Below are 23604 nucleotides of genomic sequence, written 5' to 3' on the forward strand. Positions count from 1 at the left end.
GTCATCACTCTGAAGATTTAAGTTCTTCATCTTTTGATAAGAGAGAGAAAGATACGATACAGCTTTTAAAATTATAAAAGAAAGACTCGTCGAAATAGGCTCAGATATTTTGCCTGAGATATGAAGGAACGCCAGAATCGCAAATTTGTCATTTGACTGATCGAGCGGTTTTCGGCTAGGCCATAGTGATTTTAAATTAAAACATTTTAAGTAGGTATCTTTGAAAACCAATAAAATGGCTAAGAAAATAGAGGTCTTCGTAAATATTGAAACAGAACAGCAATTAGAGTACGTCCTGAATCAAAATCAAAATCGGCTGATCTGTAAGGTTTATTTTCAAAGTATTCATTTATTAAACTCTTTATTTGTATACCACAACATTAACATATTTAAAATATAACAAAAACAGAAACATATCGAAAGAAGTAGTAATACAAAAGGTGGCCTTATCGCTTAATAGCGATCTCTGCCAGGCAACCTTAGAATTAGAAAAAAAAAAAAAGAAGAGGAGAATAGACTGCTGGTGGTACAAATATTAAAATACATACATGCGAATAACTACATGCTAATACATAAACTAGTGTACACAAAAAGATAAAAATTAAATAATATAATTAATAAATAAAAATAAACTAATATATATATAATAACAACACTTACATATTTAAATACTATAACATACAATAAATGAGTAAGTAAGTATTTTGTAGAAACGGCCAAAAGAAGATATGTGTGGATTGTGTGGTAGAAGTGAAAAAGTTGACACAAACCGTGCACAAGACTAATGTCGAATCGAAGCGGTACCTCAAGTTGGCCAAACTGAGTAGTAAAACTAATTTGTAGTTTGTACAAAATAAATAATTTTTCCACATGGTCAAATTGCATCAAAACCACTCCTCTTTAGTAGTGTTTGTCGAACAGGCGGCTAGTCACTTAATACAACTTAGGAGTTGATATTACTATTTACCTTTAATGTTCCCATTTTATGGTAAACGTTTAGAACGTTTACCATAAAATGGGAAAAATGGAAAAAGTTTGGGAGCTAACAATTGTTACTGCGCACTCACTGTTTTCGGACACAATGCACTGCATGCAATAATGCCTGAATGACGGTTCTGTACGTTCTTAATTCGGTGGATAAGGCTTGAAAGTAGAATTGTGTAGAAGAAAAAGGCATGTTGTGTTGACTTAGCGAGAAATCAGGGCAGGAATACTATATTCTAAGTACCATATTTATATTAACATGTAGTTACTTACTCTATTTCTTATAATCTAGCTTACAAAACTTAACTAAACTACTTTAAGTATGTAAAATTGTATTTAGATATAAATATATCTTGGTAATTTATACTAAAGAGTAGAGAAGAAGAAAAACCATAAACATCTTCAGCCGTTTAGACCTACATCAATTTGAATTAAATACAATTTACATTCATCAATTAAACAACGTAAATTCAAATAACTATTGAGTATTATTCATATAGTCTACTAATCCTTAAAGGGCAAGCGTGGTGGACTACGGCATTAACCCATTCTCATTGTAGGAGGAGATCCGTGCGCTGTAGTGGGCCGTTAATGGGTTGGTATGACGATGATTGAGTATTAGTATAATTGATCTGAATCTTTTGAATTGCGGACACCAAGGTACGCTTCAGTAGGCCTACCTGCCGAGTCTTTGAAGTAGCTGCAGCCCGATTTTCGTCAGCCCGTTTTTCTCTTTCAAAGCGCGAACTAGCTATTCTAGCTACTGGAAAACCATTACAAAGGTAAAAAAAAAATATTAAAAAAAAAAGCGGGGATTCTAGTCTCATAACATGAAAAGACACATTGTTCTGAGACCCTGGTATTCTTAAAACCAATCGCGTTCTATGTTGGTGTTCTATGTTTGTGTGTAGAGACATGCGCATACTGCGCAAGTCAGCCATGCTACGAATAAAGTAGGTTTTAATAATGTTTTATTAATAATAACTTATTATTGTCTTTTATCACTAGTACTATTGAATTCACAATAAATTTAGCTGTAATGCAATGTTGAATTTACAGAGTAGCAAACACTATGAGTATTATTTTACCGACATATAATATTTTGTCACCGACATCTATTGTACCTACATGCCGGTGGGCATGTAGGTACAATAGATATTAAAAAAGGACAGGCTACATGTCATTGCTTTTGCAGGTGCTGATGTGTACAACTCCTTCGCAGGGCCCTGCACAGTTCTTGACCACCTTTTTGTGAAAATAAAACTTGACTGGAGCGATGGGAACATTGTGCTATTAAGGGTTACTTTAACTTAACTATTATCTGCTTAATTTCCTATATTAGTGACATCGTTTTAGGGTTCTGCAAAATAGGTACCTACTGTGTGGGTTGAAGTATACCTATACTTTTCTAACAATGTCCGGAATGCAAAACTTAGGCTGTTGCAAATGCATAGGTTTATAGGCAATATAGGCTGCAACATTAAAACACATTTACTTAATGTATGCAAGGGAATCAGGTTCAATTTCATCGATTTAAGTTCTCATTTCGGCTTAAAATCCGGCTTCTGGAATTCTATTTCTGTAAGGAATTTGAATTAGAAGAAATGACAGATTAAATTTGCGAAAATCTAGGACGATTGTAAAGGAGCGAATAATGGAATTAGAAAGATTTCGCATTCCTTTCCTAGGTTTGTTACTTACCAAAATCTTTAGTTAGGTTAAGTTAGAGCAAAAATATTCAAAAGTGGAAGAACATATGTTTTATAAGATAATTAATACCTAGGTATGCGTAGCTCGGCTGTTTAAGTTACATATTATGGGTTCCTTAGGTTTTCATAAAAAATCAGTGTTTTCCTTTTATACTGCGACATATAAATCTTTTTAAGGCTCCTGGGAAGTAAATTTACAGGGCACAAGATAACAGTTCCCGAATTATCCACAATACACCAAGTCTTGTTTCATCGGTATGAATTAGTGAATATAATATTTTCATTTCAGGTGTTAATTGATGCAATTCGGTTATTGAATCGTTTCCACAGTCAAAGCGAACCCGTTTTTCTATTTATTATGGTAGGTTAATACTCTTCACGTATTAAATCGCATATAACCTTCATGGGAAAGTGAAGTATCTTCAGCCATCCGAAAGAGCAAGACATAAGTGTACCTATATAGGTCAGGGCTGATGAAAAGTAGGATTTCTTGATGAAAACTTTTCTTTAAACGTTTTAACACTAAAAAAGTTTTTAAATCTTAATAAGATGACTTTCTTGCAGATTATGTAAGCGTAGCCTGTGTCCAGCAGTGGGTAAATCTTAGGCTGATGACCTTGGTTTGGTGAACCCAGAAGAATTGTAATACCAACCTGAAAACAAAAATTTAAGGATTTATTTACAGAATCGAAAAATAACTCGAATCTTCCGTGGAGTTGACAACATGAGATTTGCGCAGGCTGCGAAGTTAGAAATAGATTATTTTAAACAATTTCAAGATGGTAATCCAGTTGATAGAGTGACATATGATTTAGATGAGGCATCTCCAGAAGAATTAGTAAGTTCCAAATAAATTACTATCTACTCAGAGCAGAGGGTCTATTTCTCAAATCATAGGTAACCTGGCTACAGGTTGAACAATCGATGAAGCTAACATTGTCTTGATTCAATTGTTTTTTTGGCTTAATCTACAATCAGTCAACATATGACTTTGATTTTATGCAGAATTTTGTGGTTTGAAATCATAGGAATGGCACGAAGGACTTATGTTTGAGAAACAAGAAGAAGATGCCAGATCACAGGCTCGTAGAACGGAAAGACAAGCGGCTCGCAAGCGTCACAGGGCTGAAGTGATGATACCATACTTGCAGCATCTAAACTTCGTTTTGTACTGGCCACATATGATCCACGCACATCCTGAACTATATGAAAGATGGGACGTTAACAGTTAAGTGATTTATGATTTAATAGCTGTTGCCCGCGACTTCGTCTGCATTTGATTTTGTTTTTTCATGTGGCATTAAATTTAGTTGTATTTAGTGTATTCAGTATCGCTAAACCTTAAATGAGGGGTTTGCTGCTGTCCGCTGAGGAGTTCTGTCCTCTATCTCCAACCACAGTTTGGGCAAAATTAAACACATATAGTACAAAAATAATTATTTAAATTTTTTAAATAAATATTAATCGGTTATTATTTGTCGGAGCTATGGTGTAAAATCGTCAAACACTCATCCCCTCTCCCAGAGGAACCGAGCTTTATGTCAGGATAAAAAGTATTCTATATTACTTCTAACACTTCCAAGAATATGTGTACAAGGTTTCATGAGGATCGGTTAAGTAGTTTTTGCGTGAAAACGTAACAAACAAACTTACATTCACATTTATAATATTAGTAGGGATAGGGATAGGGATTAAGTGAAGATGGGGTTGTAGAATTTAAGTTCTGGGTGTTATATCTAATTCTGGGTGTTATAAGTAATTCCTTAATTGACTACGGTCTGACATAAGAGTATCTGCAATAGAATACCAGCGTCAAATTAGCTATAAAGCACATCAAATGTACTAATTCATCGATTGATACAATACAGAACAAAGTGGTCCGCGTGTCACAATAACCGCATCTGTTTCCATTTATCAATCAGAACACTGGTACAATCGAAAGATGTACATACTTAAGAAAATTGCAATAATCCAACCTAAAATAGCAAAAATTTGCCTATGAAATTCATTTTTTGGCGTGCGCTGAGAATAATATAGATGGTAACTAAAAGTTATTGTTGTTCATGATTAAACTCATTATTAACCAAAAAACAAATCCCGGGAAAACTGACATTCCCGCGGGATTTGTGAAATATTAGAGTGAACGCGGAAGATGTCGCGGGCAACAGCTAGTTATATACAACATGTAAATGAAAACCGAAATAATACTAGAGCTACTACCTAGAGGTATATTATTTACTGTCTCTGACTCTGAACTGAAACCGTTGCCATTTACTGAAATAAATCAGATACAGCCCTTACATCACATGTAAAAGTAAAATCAAGTGACTCCAGTCACTTTATTAGGTACTGTGTACACAGGACGTCTCGGTCTTTTATCTTCAATAGGGTTGTCACAAGTAAACACTTTGAACGTTTTAAATTAGTTTGTATGGATAAATAAATTTGCTTCTGTGATTTAATATTTTTACAGGGTGATTCCTTATGAAATATGCTTATGCACCCTTGAATAGTATTTCGTAATTCCGTTACACGTTGTATAATTCCAGTGATGTGATAAGGTGAAAAGTATACAAGATGCGAGGAGTGTAAAGTTTCACGTCGTCGTTGTTAATTATAGTTTAGATATTTTACACCACAATAATGCTCACGCAATCTTAATATTAAATCGACATAAGGCAGTCTAAATCACTATCGTTTGCATTATAAAGGACTTGTAATAATATTTACTGTTTATTAATGTATTTATGTATATTTTAGTTTATTATTATTTTTTTAAATATTTATTATATTATGTATTATTTTATTTGTGTAATCTAGTTCAAGTATTATTATGTAGTTATTAGTACGTATTTTTTTTAATATGCACAACCTGCAGTCTGTTATCCTTTTGTTTTACTTATCTTAAGGTTGCCGGGAAGAGATAAGGCTGTCTTTTGCATTAAAATTCATATACTTTTTTTTTTAAATTCTTCCTCTGTATTTTTTTGTGTGCTAATAAAGAGTATAAATAAATTAAAATAACCTGAGTCAAGGTTTAAAGAGTTTTAAAAGTGAAGGTTATTGTAGATATCATCATGGTGGGTCGCGAAGAGATTCAACTAACAAAGGAAATGGCTTATGATGTGCTGTATGCTGGTGACGCAGCGCTGAACGAGGCTTCCTTGCATATGCTACTCTCTGCACCAGCGTTAGCCATATGTTTCCGATTGCTCGATACGGATAAACATTTCGTTTGTTAGTAGTATGCTAGTTCATATTAAGTAGAACCTATTTTTAACTATATTATTTTTTGAAGTGAAACTTCTTTGGAATCGTTGTGATTTCAAACTCGATGAAACGAAAAAATAAGTCCATAGAGAAAAATAAAAAATTTGGAACATCCAAAAGTGCACGACTCATAATGCTCATTTAATTATCAAATATTGAAATAAAAAAAAAATTTAAAACAGCTGTACTAGGAAAGTGATGCACAGGCGCCCCTGGTGGAATAAAATGTACATAATATCTATAGATATAGATATATCACCATCTTACATGGATAAATATAGATATACAGTCTTGCAGTTTTCGTTTTTTATTAATTGCAAATAAACTACACTGAATTAATTAATCATTCGCATTCAGTGACCACCAAACGTCGATTAGAAATAAAAAAAAAAAAAATTTAACTCAAATAATGGATTTTTTCACAAGTTATAGTGTTTTCGGGTTTCACACATGACGGAAAGGAAAATTTTTTGACCTATTTTGGTGTTTTTTTCCAATTCTATTGCAGTAAATCATTTTTTTAAAAGTATGGAATTAATCTCCATTAAATTATCTCGACAATAGTATGCAAAATATCTTGATTCCGTGAACTAACAAGGCTATAATAATAAAAATAGCCGCCGAAATGAGGCGAATAAAATTTTTCGATCGTAAAGCACTCTCTGATGCTTCGCATCATATGTCGTGCAAAACACATACATGTTTAATATTCAGCTGGCGAGGGAATTAGATAGAATGCATTACACATTTTGTTTCCCATTGGTAACTTAACCAAGGAAACCGAATAATATCTAGATAAAGGAACAAACACATAAATGTATAGGACAGAGTGAGATAGAAAACATTATACATTTTTTAACTATTCTAGTTACCATGGAAACTAAATAATAAACCTTACATTGGGCCTAATAGTTCTGATACTCTACATCCACCTCAATCTCTCGTAGGCTACTTTCCAGAAGTTACACTTCTGCCGTGAGTGAATAAATTGCATGGGATTTTTTTAATTATATTTTATTCTCCTTTCTTTTATATTTTGTATTTCTTTGTATTATATGTATTGACTATATATTATATTGTTGTATATATATCATATATTTTTTTTGTTTCATAAGTTATCTAAGCCGAAGCGGAGTAAGTGAGTAGCCGTAAGCGGTTAAACAAAACTCTCACCATGGAAAGAGGTTAAGGCGGTAGTCTACCACGCTGGCCCAGTGCGGATTGGTGGACTCCACACACCTTTGATAATATTATGTAGAACACTCAGGCATGCAGGTTGCCTCACGATGTTTTCCTTCACCGTTGAAGCAAGTGATATTTTAATTGCTTAAAACGCACATAACTTAGGAAAGTTAGAGGTACGTGCTGGGATTCGAACTCGGTCCCCCGATATTGAAGTCGAAGTCCTTCCCACTGGGCTGTCTGTTTATTTACTACTTTATTAATATGTGTGAAATTTGTTTCAAGCACTAGTGCGCAGAATTCTATATGAAGAAGTGGCACCAATAGACGAAACCAAATCTTTAGAAGATGTAAATGCCCTGAAGACTGCTTTTGATACATATAAGTCGTATAGCTGTACAAGAGAGGAAATTTTAAAGAATCGTAGAGATGCTCGTCTGAGGAAAAAGGTGTTCGTTATTTCATAAGTCCCAATCTAGTAGCGTCCTACTATTTTGCACTAACTTCCTCTTTCATAAACCAGAGGACTTTGTACAGATTGCATTAAATATCCCTCTCACCTGGTAAATATCAAAAAATTCAAATTTTGAAAAGAAAAGGCCGGACCTTACATTATTGAGGATTTTGTGTCTCACTATTTATAGGTACGACAAAAAAATATTTTGTAAAATTAAACATTTTTTTGATTATGACCAGTCACCTGTTCGTCCACGCTCAGCGCTCGCTCGTACGAAAACTATAATAAGCCTAACAAAAGCCGGACAAGCCGGACACCGTTTATTTAGGCCCGACACGTAATCAAATAGCCCAACTATATCCGGCTTTATCGGCTCTATGAGAGTCGATAAAGCTGGATATAGTTAGGAGTGGAGAGGGTTGGGAGTCTTTTTCCCATAATCATTAATTCCAAGACTTTTTCAAGAAATAATAATATTGTAGGAAGAAGTTGTAGAAAAAAGAACAAGAAGGTTGTCCGAGATGCAAAGGTTAGCGAGACAAGCTATTGATGAAGCTATACAAGCTAAAAGAGCCGCAAAGGAACTACAAAAGATTCAGCTGCTTAAGAGTGGTGTAAGTTTAATGTAACGAGTGTAATTTTTAAGTGCTATAATTATTACTTTATTACTTTACTTAATATTATAAATGTCAATGTAAGTTTGTTTGTTACGCTTTCACACAAAAACTACTTAATCGATCCTCATGAAACTTTGTACACATATTCTTGGAAGTGTAAGAAGTAATATAGTATACTTTTTATTCCGACATTAAGCTCGGTTCCTTTGGGAGAGGGGATGAAAATGTTTGACTATTTTACACCATAACTCCGACAAATTATAACCGATTTAAAAAATTTTTTGTACTATAGAGGTTGTAATATGTGTTTAATTTTCCCCAATCTTTATGTAGATCTGATGAATGTGGTTGGAGATAGAGGACAGAACTCCTCAGCGGACAGCAGCAAACCCCACATTTAGGGCTTAGCGATACTGAATACTTTAATTTTTTTTAGAACTACAACTAAATTTAATGCCACATCAAAAAAATAATCAGACGCAGAAGAAGTCGCGGGCAACAGCTAGATTTTTTTTAAAGGCTTTCCCACTGTCAAGTACAGGACAGCATCAATAGCCTTAACCAGTCTACTGCTGGACTAAAGGACTCTCCCAATGTTAGGATTTGCTTATAATCACCACGCTGGGCAGACGGGTTGGTGATCGCAGTGGATGGTAGTATAGAAGGCATAGAAGACCTCTTGCCTGTGCTCCATTATATTCCCTTAGTCACCTCGTACGACACCCTTGGGAAGAGGAGGGATGGTGATAATTGTATTTTGATATGCCGTCACCACACGACAAACATCAACCCTGTTTGTCGTGAGTTAAAGTGACTAATTGCTAACATATTTGTATATAATAAGATTACATCTACGTTCCTAGAAAATAAATTTATATAAAAGTTTATTAGGAAATAAAACAATAACTTTGTACATATTACAAAATTATTGTATCTACGAATGTAGGAACAAGGTTTTGGTTAATATGATTTTTTAGCTTGGAACTATTATTATTGATATTAGGTGGTGTATTTTTCATGTTTTAGTCTGATGATGATGACGATGTAGATACATTTTTTCAAAACCAATCAACGCGAATAATATTGCAAAAGTAATTCCATAGTGACGGCCGACTGGCGCAGTCAGCAGCGACCCTGCTTTCTGAGTCCAAGGCCGTGGGTTCGATTCCCACAACTGGAAAATGTTTGTGTGATGAGCATTAAGTGTTTTTCAGTGTCTGGGTGTTTATATGTATTTTCTAAGTATTTATGTATATATAATTCATAAAAAATATTAATCAGTCATCTTAGTACCCATAACACAAGCTACGCTTACTTTGGGGCTAGGTGGCGATGTGTGTATTGTCGTAGTATATTTATTTATTTATTTATAGTTGCGCCCATTACTCACCCAGTTACAATTATATTTTTGGTTTACTTTGTGTAGAGCTTTAGGCTAATTATGGAAACTGGAACGGAATATGTGTATTTAAAACACGGTCCAGCATTGCAGAAATAAAATTCTTACCAATTAAATAGTCTAACATTTTTTTTTCTTAATTTTTATAGAGGGTTTGTTCAATTTTAAACATGCCACCCTCACCGGAGCTACTTAAAGGATATTAATTACCTATATCATAAAGTAGAAGACTTTATGATATATGTAATTAATAGGCCTCCGTAGATAATGGATGCGCTAACAGACAAACAGCGCAAACAGTGTTACATAGACCCCGTTCCCGCAAATCAAGATTAAAGTTAATCCTGAACAAGAGTCTTTCTAATTTGCTTCGGACACATTCCACAAAAATGTGATAAAAATTCTCGATAGCACAACAATATTCTTCTAATATTTATTTTGACCGCATATATGTATTTGGCTACATACGTAAAAAATCACCCTTATCTAAATTTCCGTATTAAAGTTTTGTCGCAGTAGCGCTTTTTGTGAAAGAGCCCTCCCGGGGACTGACCACAGACATGCTTATTGTCTTGCGAAGTTCTGTGTTGAACTGGTTTTCCACTTACCAAACGTCAAAAAAAAAGATAAAAAAGGTCGTTAGGCATATCTAAGCGGCCGGGTTATAGGTGATTAACTTTTCCAGAATTTATCGGCCTTGGAAAACTTGAAACAAGAACTTGATGACGATGGAGTGGACATCGTAGTACCAGAGGTCACTTAATCTGCGTAGTTTCTATAATTTATGGTATTTTATATTTTAATTAATAGTGTAAGTAAAAACAGTAGTTTTTACGCAAACTTCGAGGAAATATTACTATCAGGTATACTATATTTGATTATAATTATATTCGCTCTAATGTTGTAAACTTTTACTATAATCTGGGGAAAATGGGAAATGTTTGTGAGCTAGCAATATTACGCGGTTTTAGGACTACATGCAATAATGGCAAAATAGCTAATGTGGTTGTTACCGCGTACATATTTAAGTTAAAAAATAACATTAGCTAACGCTGCATTCATTTATAGGCATTGTCTGACTTAGAAGAGGAAATAGACAGTGAGTCAGAAGACGAAAACGAGTACTTTCCACCCGCCAACCTCCTGATACCAGGGTTCTATGCTCCTCCCAATGATGTGGCGAAAACCAACGGCCTAGCCATTTTATTTCCTAAAGTAACTGAACGACTTATCATAAAAATAGGATACTTTCATTGATTTAACATTTCTGGTTAAAACTGGCAGATTGGTAGGTAAAATTATACCTTAGGAATCTTGTTGCAATTCAGCAGTTGACTTTTTCCACGTGAGCCTTCCAACAATAATTAGGTCGTAGTCCACCATGCTGGCCCAGTGCTGATCGGTGTACTTCAGACGTCTTTGCGAACATTATCGACAATTCGCTAGTTTGCTTACGATATTTTTGGTCACCGTTGAAACCAGTTATATTTTAATAGCTTAGAAAATGAAGAGGTACGTACTGGAATTCGAAATCGGTCTTGCAAAAGTGAAGCCAAATTCCGAACCACTAGGCTATCATAGTTTCCATATAAATCTATCGTATATTACTATTTCAAACTTACCTTCCAAAGTAATTATTTTAGATTGTTTTGGAGAAGGTTACTCCGGAACCCGAGTTTCTACCACCACACGTCCTCGTCATGTTTGAAATGGAAAAACGTTATAAAGCTATCAAAGCCATATATAATCACAGGAGGGAAATTATACATGTGAGTAACATAACATTTAAAAGATTTAGAAGAATTAGATTTAGTACTGGATGCCGTCCGCACGGAGTTTCTGATCCCTTGGTAAATAAATAATAAATAAATCGAGATACTACGACAATACAAACATCGCCATCTAGCCCCAAAATAAGCGTAGCTTGTGTTATGGGTACTAAGGTGCCTGATGAATAATTTTATGAATAACTTACATAAATACTTGTAATATATACATACAAACACCCAGACTCCACCACCAGATGAACATGAAAAACATTCATGTTCATCACACAAAAATTTTCCACTTGTGGGAATCGAACCCACGGCCTTGGACTCAGAAAGCAGGGTCGCTGCCCACTGTGCCAATCGGCGGTCTATGTTTAGTTAATTGGATAGTGTGGTAAGTTTATGCATAGCATTCATTCTGAGTGCCTTGCGGATGTTAGAATACAAATATTAACTCAGCAATTTTAATAGACTTTATATCAATAGATAGAAAGTGACTTCTTATTAGAACGGACACCCAGTTGGTAATCTATATCAAATTGTTAATAAATGTATATATCTATTTGTATTTATTTATTTGGTATGGAGCCGTAGATGATTGGAAAAGCGCTAAGGTCAAGGTTGCCAGTGAGTGGCAGGTTCAAATTCTGTCGGTTGCATTAAAAAAAGTTATAGAATTCAAATTTGCCCCAAGTGTAGGTAAGACCATTAAAATATTTTTTTTTTGGTTACTAGACATATATACATATATTTGAGTAACATACAAGTGTACTTTATGTTTATTCTTATTTTTTAGTGTTTGCTATACTTTTGAAACTGTTGTGTATTGTTGTAGTATATTTATTTATTATTTTGTTTAGACCTAAGGTGGAGGTTTAACGCTGAAGCATGAGTTTTCGGTTAAACTTCACACACTTCATGTTTGTTGACAGAACAAAGCGAGGTCTTAAGGTAGAGAACTGTATGGTGGGTGGCTTCGGCCGTTTTTATTTAACACCCCAAAGATAAAGATTTACCCCGGTACGATACCGCGTAGAAACTGGTTCACCGCCATATCAACCCATTACCGGCCCAATACCGGGGCACGGGTCTGCTCCCACAATAAGAAGGGCTTAGACCGTACTCCACCACGTTGGCCCAGTGCAGATTGGTGGACTCCACACACCTTGGAGAACATTATGAACAACTTTCAGGTATGCAGGTTTCCTCACGATGTTTTCCTTCATCGTTGAAGCAAATGATAATTTAATTGATTAATATTCACAACATAAACATATGGGCTTAGTACAACTGCTATACCCGACAAGGTTAGGTCATCTTAGAACGAATTATTCCACTAGGTAAGGCAGGGATCTCATCTCCCACATAACCTCCGTCCTGCCCTAGGGCTGGAGGTAACAAAAAAGCTTTTCCACCGCGCCAAAAAAAGGGGTCACCTCCCAGAGTCAAAATCTTCAATGTAGTTCACCGCGCTCGACAAACTCCTATTGGTAGACTTCACACGCTTTGAGAAAGTTATGGAGAACTCTTCACGTTCTTCAGATCCTCCATACAATGTATTCCTTAAACGTTAAAGCAAGTGATAAGTGAGTTAAATGCTTAGAATCTAGAACTCCGGAAACTGAGAAGTGCTTGCCTGGGATTAAAGTCAAAGTCAAATATTTCTTTACTCAAATGCCTATTTGTACGTAGTGAGACGTAGGTGGCACTCCTGATGCGTTCATTACATATAAAATGTGAACATAGTAGTGAGATGATGACGATAACTACATTCCTAAATTTAAAGCTAAAACTAGCGAGGGTTCCCAACACGTCCTGGATTGAACTCGGTCCCCCCTAAAATGATGCTAAAACCCTAACCAATAGGCTATAATCGTAATAAATGTATTTTTTTAGATGGGTATTTTTAAAACAACCAGCCCAATCAACGCCTCTTATCATATCGCATACAGCGTCAAACAGTTTGATGTCATGCAGGGAAGCAAATCCTACAAATTGTATGTTCTTAACTTATTCTTATGAGTAAGCTTGTTAAGTTTAAATAAGGAAACCAATGACCAAGTTTCAAGTTATGTCAACTCGACTGAAAATGAAAATTGGTCACCGGTTTAAAGCCTACCTAAAATACCTCAGTTCCTGCAGACCAAAGTCTCCCAAAAATGTTTGTTGCCCGTGATGACTTACGGCTCTGAAACCTGGTCGGTTAATATAGGTTTCAAAAGAATCACTCAGCTATGAATGAGGAGATACGTAGAACAAACAAAGTTCCCGACAGAGCTCAAAGAGTTGGGACGCTAAAGTGGCATGGGCTGGCTACATAGCTCAGAAAACCGGTGCTAGTTGGAGTCTCAAGGTGCTGGAATGGCGACCTTGGTCCGGTAAAGCAGCTTTGGTAGTCTCCCCAGGAGGTGGACGGACGCTGGATCCAAGCAGCACAAGACCGTGGTATTTGGAACTCCCTACAAAATGTCCCGAAAACCTACGTCCAGCAGTGGACGTTTATTTATTTATTTATTTATTCCCCATCTTATATTTTTGCCATTACAGGAAAAAGTTATCCTAATACGACAATGCAGCATGTTATGTAAATTTTAATAATATATATAACTATCATATAGTAGTATAGTAGTAAGCATATGATAAAATCCAAATCGCTATATTTGTGAGTTCACTCAGAGTGCAACAAAATAAATCCGTCTTCTCGGCTATCACATTGAGGGTACGGTACGGTATTGACATGATGATAATGGCTTAGTACAAGTCTTCTTTATCGCAAAAGGAGGGGCTAGCCCGTATGATGATAATCGTAACCTTACTCTCCGGTATAATGCTTAGGTATGTATGTAAAATGGATTTTTTAAGGTAAATATTGACGGCCGAAGCAAATGGCCCGCCTGATGGTAAGAGGAAACCAACGCTTATAAATAGAGCAAGGCATGCAAGGAACACATCCTACAAACAGTGGCGTGCACTTCTTACCAGGTTATGCATACATCAAGAAAATTGCATAAATGACAAGGGTAAGCAGTGCTTTTGTGCTTGTATGAATTGCACGCCACTGCCTACAAAGTGCCGCCCTGTGTCCACTGAGGCGTGGGTTTTAAGCCGCATATGCCTGTAATTACACGGGCAATCACGCCATTCGGACACGAATAAGTTGTAGTAGTTCGCTAGACGAGCTCTGTCACAACTCATTAAAAGCTGTAGAGCTTTCATCAGTGTCATTCGCTTACTTCGGCTGGTTAAACATAAAGTATCACAACTTCGGCAGGTCAAGACTAGTGCTTTTTATGTTTTGGGATTATCCCTATCCCTATTAATATGTCAATTATAAATGTCAATGTAAGTTTGTTTGTTACGATTTCACCCTGGAAATGAAAAATGGAACCCTGGGCTTTTGACTCAGAAAGCAGGGTCAATGTCCTCTGCGCAAATTGACACCAATGTTTGTGTTTTAGGGACAAATTAAGATTGGCGTTCATGGTCTCCGTGAAGTCTGATCTGGCTTTGCTGGAGCTAGTTGGCATCGGACCAGTGTATGTCAGTCGCGACTCGACCACAGGAGAAGACGAGTGTGCGGCCTTGTTCAGTGTTGACTACGCCGATAACTACCCGGAATACGAAGACTTTGAAAAACCATAGTTGTTGGATAGAACGTTACTTTGCGGAATTCCGCGATCTATAATGAATGTTAGACTTAACTTGCTATAATCCGCGATGAGCTTTCGAATCTGTACGGTGTAATTTACAATTTCTTCAATCTTTATACAGATCGAATTTTGTCGGACCGCGGTTGATTGCCTTATCTGGCGACAGAAGGGCTGGCCCATTTTTTGCGCAAAGAATTAGCCTGGCTGTTTATCGTAGAAGTGCTGCCAACCTCCACACGGGCATTCCCTTTACAGTAATTGGCTTATTTATAAGTTTTATTTTAACATTAAAAAAATAATAATCTTTATGCCTCACAAAATTAATATCAGTTTGGTGTGGAGTATAAAGTGTAAAGAAATTTTAAATGACATCTTCACGGTGCTCGGATTCTCCTTCTTTAGCAGTTGAAAGCAATTTAAGCTTAAAGTTCGTTGTAAAACCCTAAATATAAAGTGCATCTACACATCATTGTATATTATGGTTGCCTGAAAGAGATAGCTAAGCTATATGGCCGCCAAATTGTAACCTCTCTCTCTATCTATGTATTCTTACTTTCTGTGGTGTACAGTAGAAGTATATTAATTAATTCATTCAAATGTCTTAGGCATTACTTCTAAAACCTAACCCTTTAAATCTTGCGTAGGGCCATGAGTCTTACGCTTGGCCGCTTATTTATAAACTTGGCGTAACGTTAGAATAAACGCATCAACTGACAGCACCTTTTAAATGATAGAGCGTGAAAAAATACTGTGTAACTACCTCAACGCTTGAGTAAAAAGGAGGGTTAACTGTTCGTGCGAGATAAATCTTAACTGTGGGATGGAACACGCGGTTCGATATCTCTGGCGCAGTATCGAGCGTGTATGGTCTTTTTTCGTCCGGGAAAATTTGGGAATATAAATTTTTTGAATTTTGTTTGGTCTGGTCTTGAAGGCAGCCTTGACTAGATACCACCCAAAGCGGCGAGATTCCTAACGTTTTGGATATATGGTAAAATTACTATTCCCCATGCAACCAACTGATGGGAGACGACGCGAGTGAGTGCATGAGTGCCCAGCATCGTGCCCATTGTTTAATTTTGTTAAAGTGGTTTAACGTTGAGGAAAATTGAAATTTTCATTACCTAACAAAATTCACAGAACTTTTGGAACCATCCGTACTAATATTATAAATGTGAAAGTGTCTGCACTGATTTTGATGAAATGTTCTATGGATAGATATATATAGATAGGAACCTTTTTATAACAAATTTCCGGGGTGCATTTAAAAACAAAAATTCGAGAAATTTTAAAATTTAAATTTTATTTATTTCAAGTAGGCCTTCTTTGAAAACTTTTAAAAAGTGCAGTCTGTCTGTTTGTAGTGACTTTACCACTGGTTTGGAAGGCAGATTCTACCGAGAAAAAACTATAAATGGTAGATTATTCTATCTTTCGAGATATGAAAGTTGAGCTTTGTGTTTCCAAAAAAAACCTATAAAGACAGTCATCAATTAGTATTTAATGTTCATTCAGTCATCAAAAGTAAAAGTAGTATATTAAGCTCGTTCGCTAAAACTAGGCCACAAGATAGGAATTGTTAAATAAAACAAATTGTTATAGTTAAGAATATAAAATAGCGTTGTTTATTATTAATTATACAATTAAATTGATAATAAAAAATAATACAGTATCAAAATACAAAAATTAGAAAAAACTACAAATATTATTAGATATCTAATAACTAATCACATGTTTCCACTTTATGCGAACTACACGACATTCAATGCAGTTTTCCTTTCTGCATCTTGTAGGATTGAATGCCACATAAACTTCCGCAACAACGACGTCTGTTCCTGCACAGCTTCCAAAATATTCTGATTTATTATCAAAAGCCGCTCATCAGTCATGTATTTTGCACTTGGATATTCTAAATTCTGTACTTCCTGCTTACATGGGATACCCTGTATAGAGTTTCCAGTTAAAACAGGCTTCAAAACCGAAGGATGCATTCTTGAGTACCCCCTGTTGAAATCTGTCAAAGCCTTAGCTAGCCACGTGCATGACAAATTATTATCATCCAAATACAAAGTCAAATCCTGCTTACGAGAAAGCCAACCATCATTATCTAGTATGTTCAGACCATTATTACGCAGAGAGAGCAAACTCAACATCTTTAAATCCATAAACACTTTCGAGTCTAACTGACCAATTTCATTGAACGACAGGTCAAGGTTCATCAATATCGATAACCCACGGAAAACACCATGGTCAATTACTTTTAGTTGATTATGGGATAATCTCAAAGTTTGCAAATTATTTAAGCGGATGAATGCTGAGGGTGCAATTCTGTAAATGTCATTGAAACTTATGTCCAAGTAGTCCAACTTTTCAGGTAACTGCAAGGATGACTCGTCTAACTCTACAATGAAATTATTGCTCATGTCTAGTCTCGTCAGATTGTGTTGATCAGTTAACCTTATCAGATAGGCATCTGAGATATTATTAGAATTGAGGGCAAGCTCTTTTAAGCCAATGGCTTCATTTTCAGGGATAATGAGAGATGATAGACCATTGTTCGAAAGGTCTAAGTAGCCGCCTTCAGGATGAAATGTTATTCGCAAGCTGTGCAATTCAAGGATATCGTTATATGTAATGTTCACGTATTTCAAACTATGAGTGTTCGATAATGATTGATCGGGAAAATATTCCATGTAGTTATGCGATAAATCAAAGTTTTGTAGATTGTGCATCGAAGAAAAACTTTCATAATATAGCCTGTTCAAATAGTTGCTGCTTAGATTTAGATATCTCACGTAAATCAGATCATCTGCGTTTACAATAAAATCGGTCAATCGGTTATTAGACAAATCAATCGATATGATTTGCATAAGACTAAATGCATTGTATTCAATATTAGTTATGGAGTTATTAGACAAATCAAGTTTAGTAAACACGTATATCGGTTTATTAGAATTTCTTCTAAATCTTTCAAAAACTTCAATCGATGCATTTGGTATGTGTGCAATATGGTTGTCTGAGAGCATGATCCTACAAATTGAATTATTGCTCAGATGTTTCCAGTGTCTTGGAAACAACGTCGGATCTATCGTTTCAATTAGATTTTTAGATAAGTCAAAGGTTTCCAAATGATTTATCGTATTAATCGTCCCCATATCGAATTTTTGTATTTCATTCGATCTCAAATACAAATGCCTTAAATTTAGCAAGTTATGTAACGCACCGTTAAGATCCTTTATTTTATTGTTGTTTAGTCTCAAGACCTGTAAATTGGTTAAGTTGCTAAAAGGTTCCTCCCTTAACTCACGTATATAGTTGTAGGAAAGATCGAGCTCCACAAGGCTAGACAACTCTTCAAATGCATAACCGGGTATTTCTACGATAGAATTGTGTGCCAACGATATTGAATGCATTTTGAATGGTCGAGTTTCAAATTGGAAAAGGTCTTCAATATTAGATATCCTGTTGTAAGACAAATCTATATTTTCAACAGAGACGAGATTTTGAAATGGACTGTTAAATATTTGTTGGATGTTGTTGTTAATAATATGGAGGTTCCTGAGTCGATACATGTTATCCAAAAAAGATAGTTCAGTTCTTGGCCAGTTCCCGTGGATCGATAGCGTCGTGATCATTGTGAACAGCTCTGGATCTGCTCCGACATGGAAAGTATCAGAGGCATTCTGAAGAATGACGTCGACCTACAAATAAAAAAACAAATGTCACCAAAAGTCTTAAGTCACTTAACTTGTGGTTGACTGCAATCACACCTGATAAGTATTCATGCAGCCGAAAGTGCAGAATACCTATTCTCTTCTAAGGTACTAGTAAATATTAGGCGATGGAGTAAACTAAAGCCGGATTCAAGGAAGGACATTTAAGATCTTTACTGTGCATTTTAGTGGAAAACGTGTATGTTTTTGGACCGCCAAATGCTTAAAGAGAGGTTTCGACACCTATCTGATATAAAGTTTTTCTCTCTGATAAGAGAGAAGGTCTTAACTAATGAAACGATTTTTATCAGTCAAAACAACCAAATAAAAATTATAAATAGTGCTAGCACTATAATAGGATAAAGCAGATCGGTAAACGGTAGGCACTAGACAATACGAGATAACAAAAAAATCAGAAAACTCAAATTAAAAAGTGCTAGGATGAAAACACCTATTAATGAAGTCAAGTCAAACGTTTCTTAATTTAAGGAGGCTCATAGAATTCACTTTTGATGCGTACATACAAAAGTACATGATGAGATGATCGTGCAAACTACATTCGTTTTGGAACATAGCTGGCTCATAGAATTCACTTTTGATGCGTACATACAAAAGTACATGATGAGATGATCGTGCTAACTACATTAGTTTTGGAACATAGCTGGCTCATAGAATTCACTTTAGATGCGTACATACAAAAGTACATGATGAGATGATCGTGCTAACTACATTAGTTTTGGAACATAGCTGGCTCATAGAATTCACTTTTGATGCGTACATACAAAAGTACATGATGAGATGATCGTGCTAACTACATTAGTTTTGGAACATAGCTGGCTCATAGAATTCACTTTTGATGCGTACATACAAAAGTACATGATGAGATGATCGTGCTAACTACATTAGTTTTGGAACATAGCTGGCTCATAGAATTCACTTTAGATGCGTACATACAAAAGTACATGATGAGATGATCGTGCTAACTACATTAGTTTTGGAACATAGCTGGCTCATAGAATTCACTTTTGATGCGTACATACAAAAGTACATGATGAGATGATCGTGCTAACTACATTAGTTTTGGAACATAGCTGGCTCATAGAATTCACTTTTGATGCGTACATACAAAAGTACATGATGAGATGATCGTGCTAACTACATTAGTTTTGGAACATAGCTGGCTCATAGAATTCACTTTTGATGCGTACATACAAAAGTACATGATGAGATGATCGTGCTAACTACATTATTTTTGAAACATAGCTGGCTCCGAGGTATGACGTTAAATTGAATTATAAAAAGAAAAGAAATGTGCTAGGAATACGGATTGATATAAAACTTATATCGATGAGAGCAGAAAAAACAAAATGCACTTTTTTCTATTTCTATTCTCTATGGCGCAGTTTAGATTGCAAAGATTTATTACTATATAGATGGTACACTAACCTGGACGTTGTAGTTGCTGGAGCCTTGGCATTCGGAGTCCAAGTTGATGTCGCTTATAGTATTAATACAAACGATTCTATACGAACAGTGGCCGACTCTGTGGATTTTATCCAGAGGACAAAAAGCGGCGACTAAACTCGAAGAGAACAGAAGCACCAATATAATTGTGACTGAAATGGAGAAAAGAATTATCATCACAATCAGTTAGCCTAGTGGCGTCCCAAAGTTGTAACGCTTTTTTTTAGAAATAATTGACTTGGTCTATCAAGTAGTCCGACAGATGACCCTCATTATGAAAACAAAACCAACGCCTATAAACAGAGCAATACTTCGAATGCCATTCAAATAATACTCCCTGCAAAGTGTCACCCTGTCTCTTGAGGCACAGGTGTTCCCACGTCGCTGTAATCACACCGGCAACCACGCAATCAGATCGGAATACAGTATTACAACGATGCTTAGTGGTCGAAATAAACGTGGCGGTAGTATTTCCCCGGACGAGTTCTGTCACAAAAACTCTGCTACTACTACTTCCGCTCTATCTACTATGTCTTAGGAGAGAGGGATCAAGAGCTTCGACCCTTCACACTGTTCTAATATTGGTTGCGAGGATTATTAATCGTTATCATCATCGACAACCTATTTATACTAGGGAAACCTTTGTCATAGAAGGGAGCGATAAGGAGCTTGCTTCGATAACATCTATACCTCGTATATTTCTTTGTAAAACGTACGCACTCTAAAGAGTAGATTCATGAACTTGCTCGCGCACGAGAGATCATTGCGCATCGTCTATAAAGCAATTTTATGTGACACGGGCTAAATGTGTGCATGTATGAATTTATAGATGTATTTATGTGAATTTACTCCACTATAATTTCTGAACAGTGAAATGCCTGAACAGTGACTATGAGGTATCGTAGTGTTCTCTGAATTATTTTTACATTTCTTTATTTTAAATCAACCAATAAATTTACAGGTAATTTAAAATTCTAATTAACTTACCTTCCCTCATTTTGTCGGCATAGGAATTTCAGCGGGAATTCTGAAAATGAAAAAAAAAATACTAACTAGATATGCCCGCGTGTATACACATGTACCTACGTCCTTTGGAATTTAAAATTTTTGTATATTGAAATTTGGGAATTTATAATTTCTGCGCTATCTCTGGTCGGGCCTCGTGGGAGACTTTGGCTGTGGCTAATAATAACCACCCCACCGACAAGAAAATGCCGCCAAGCAATTTTGCGTTCCAATGCTGCCTATTAGAAACTATCCCTATCCCTATCTCTATCCCTATCCCTATTCCTATCCCTATCCCTACTAATATTATAAATGTCAATGTAAGTTTTTTTGTTAAGCTTTCACGCAAAAACTACGTAACTGATCCTCATGAAACTTTGTACACATATTCTTGGAAGTGTTAGAAGTAATAAAGGATACATTTTATCCCGACATTAAGCTCGGTTCCTTTGTGAAAGGGGATGAAAGTGCTTGCGATTTTACACCATAACTACGACAAATTATAACCGATTTAAATTATTATTTTTGTACTATAGAGGTTAGAATTTAATTAATTTTGCCCAAACTGTGGTTGGAGATAGAGAACAGAACTCCTCAGCGGACAGCAGCAAACCCCTCATTTAAGGCTTAGCGATACTGAATACTTTTTTTTTTAGAACTGCAACTAAATCTTATGCCACATGAAAAAACAAAATCAAACGCAGAAGAAGTCGCGGGCAACAGCTAGTGTTTAATATTACAAAGATGGTAGCGGGCTACCATTTTAGATTGCATCGTGTGAAATAAAAAGACAAAATTAATCTCTGTGCAAGGGAAGTAGGGGTAAGGAGATATGGTAAGAACTTATTTGTTAGTTAGTGTAGTAAAAATGAAGAAGTGATGATATTTTTTTTTTTTGATTGGGAAGTTCGAATCCCAGCATGCACCTCAAACTTTTCTTAGTTATGTGCGTTATAAGTAATTCAAATATCACTTGCTTCAATGATGAAGGAAAACATCGTGAGGAAACCAGCATACCTGATGTTTTAGAACGGTTACAAGGTAGTCATACTATTATTTATGACAAGGTTGCTTGGAAGCATCCGGCTCCGCTTTCAGCTCTCACAAGATAGAAAAATGAATGGTAAAATGTAAATTATTGATGTTGGAAAAGAGCAACTGCTGAGTTTCTTGCCGGCTTCTTCTCGGTAGAATCTGCCTTCCGAACCGGTGGTAGAGTCACTACAAACAGACAGACTTGACGTTTCAAAAGTGCTTATATTAGGCCTACTTGAAATAAATGAATTTTGAATTTTGAAATTTGAATTTTTACTAAAGAAATAGAAACTAGTCATTGCACGGATCGTAAAGAGGGCAAAAGAGTAGGCAGTGGCGTGCTTTATCGGATCGTTTACGCACAAAAGCCTCATCATCATCACCACATCAACCCATTACAGGGCACGGGTCTCCTCCCAAAATGAGAAGGGGTTCAGGCCGTAGTCCACCTCGATGGCCCCGTGTGGATTGGTGGACTTCACTCATCTTTGAGAACATTATGGAGAATTCTGGTATGCTGGTTTCCTCACGATGTTTTCCTTTGAAGCCTACCCTAAAAATATAAACTGGTATAGGACGATGATTTCATGTTATGCCATCATCCTGCTTTATAGGGAATGCATTGTAGGGAAAAGATAATTATGGTATCAAATTAAATTTTAATTGGTAACTTACTTGTTTATGTATGCGAACCCCGCGTCTACGTGCAGTGTCGTGACGCCTAATTTCAAAGTCCAGAGGCGTGGATATAATAATTGAATTTGACGCCCGCATCATTTGCTGACTCTACGAAATGCTAACACCGGTATTTTGCCAAAGAGTGGGATTTCCAACAGAAGCGACATAATGGGCAAATATACCTTTGGAAATTTTACACCTTCATTGTTACGTTGATTTTTTAATCATCATTATCAGCCCAACACCGGATCACTACAGGGCTCCTTTCTGAATAAGAAGGGATAGATGGATGGATAGAGTCTTTATTGCACAAATTAAAAGCGAAAACAAGAAATAACAAAACAATAAAAATATATATATATAAGATGCACAAAGGCGGTCTTATCGCTTTAAGCGATCTCCTCCAGACAACTCTTTATGGTAGAGAATTAGGTTAGGGAAAACGGGATAGTGCAACCAGTGATACAATTTATTTATTTATTTTATTTATTTATTTGTGAACAATAACATATCTTAACCACTAATGAATGAAACGATGATCACTGTAAAAGTATGAAACTGCGTAACAGTGATCACGCCCACCTCCAAAACTTAAAATTTACCACTGTTCACTTGATATTTATCAAAAAATCTAAATACATTCAAAAATATTAATTAAAATAAAATGAGATA

The 23604-nt window shown here is 35.9% G+C and overlaps 2 protein-coding genes across 2 annotated transcripts; one reads left to right on the plus strand and one right to left on the minus strand.

Annotated features, from left to right (window-relative positions):
• Positions 1 to 235: 235 nt before the first annotated feature.
• Positions 236 to 15326, plus strand: LOC120633293. Its single transcript, XM_039903477.1, has 13 exons — positions 236 to 323; positions 2180 to 2283; positions 2983 to 3054; positions 3379 to 3531; positions 3722 to 3920; positions 5763 to 5930; positions 7431 to 7594; positions 8085 to 8216; positions 10304 to 10372; positions 10687 to 10833; positions 11262 to 11387; positions 13284 to 13384; positions 14846 to 15326. Exons 1-13 carry the CDS (start codon positions 236 to 238, stop codon positions 15027 to 15029), a joined length of 1707 nt encoding a protein of 568 aa, XP_039759411.1. The 3' UTR covers positions 15030 to 15326.
• A 1335-nt stretch (positions 15327 to 16661) lies between these two features.
• On the minus strand, positions 16662 to 23019 carry LOC120633185 (insulin-like growth factor-binding protein complex acid labile subunit). The gene is made up of 4 exons (XM_039903316.1): positions 22930 to 23019; positions 21202 to 21241; positions 20197 to 20366; positions 16662 to 18738 (listed from the first exon to the last, which is right to left on the minus strand). The coding sequence occupies exons 2-4, from the start codon at positions 21209 to 21211 to the stop codon at positions 16789 to 16791; spliced, it is 2130 nt and encodes a 709-aa protein (XP_039759250.1). The 5' UTR covers positions 21212 to 21241; positions 22930 to 23019; the 3' UTR covers positions 16662 to 16788.
• Between the last annotated feature and the right edge of the window lie 585 nt (positions 23020 to 23604).

Source organism: Pararge aegeria, chromosome 21 (assembly GCF_905163445.1).
Source record: "Pararge aegeria chromosome 21, ilParAegt1.1, whole genome shotgun sequence".
NCBI classification, from domain to species: domain Eukaryota; kingdom Metazoa; phylum Arthropoda; class Insecta; order Lepidoptera; family Nymphalidae; genus Pararge; species Pararge aegeria.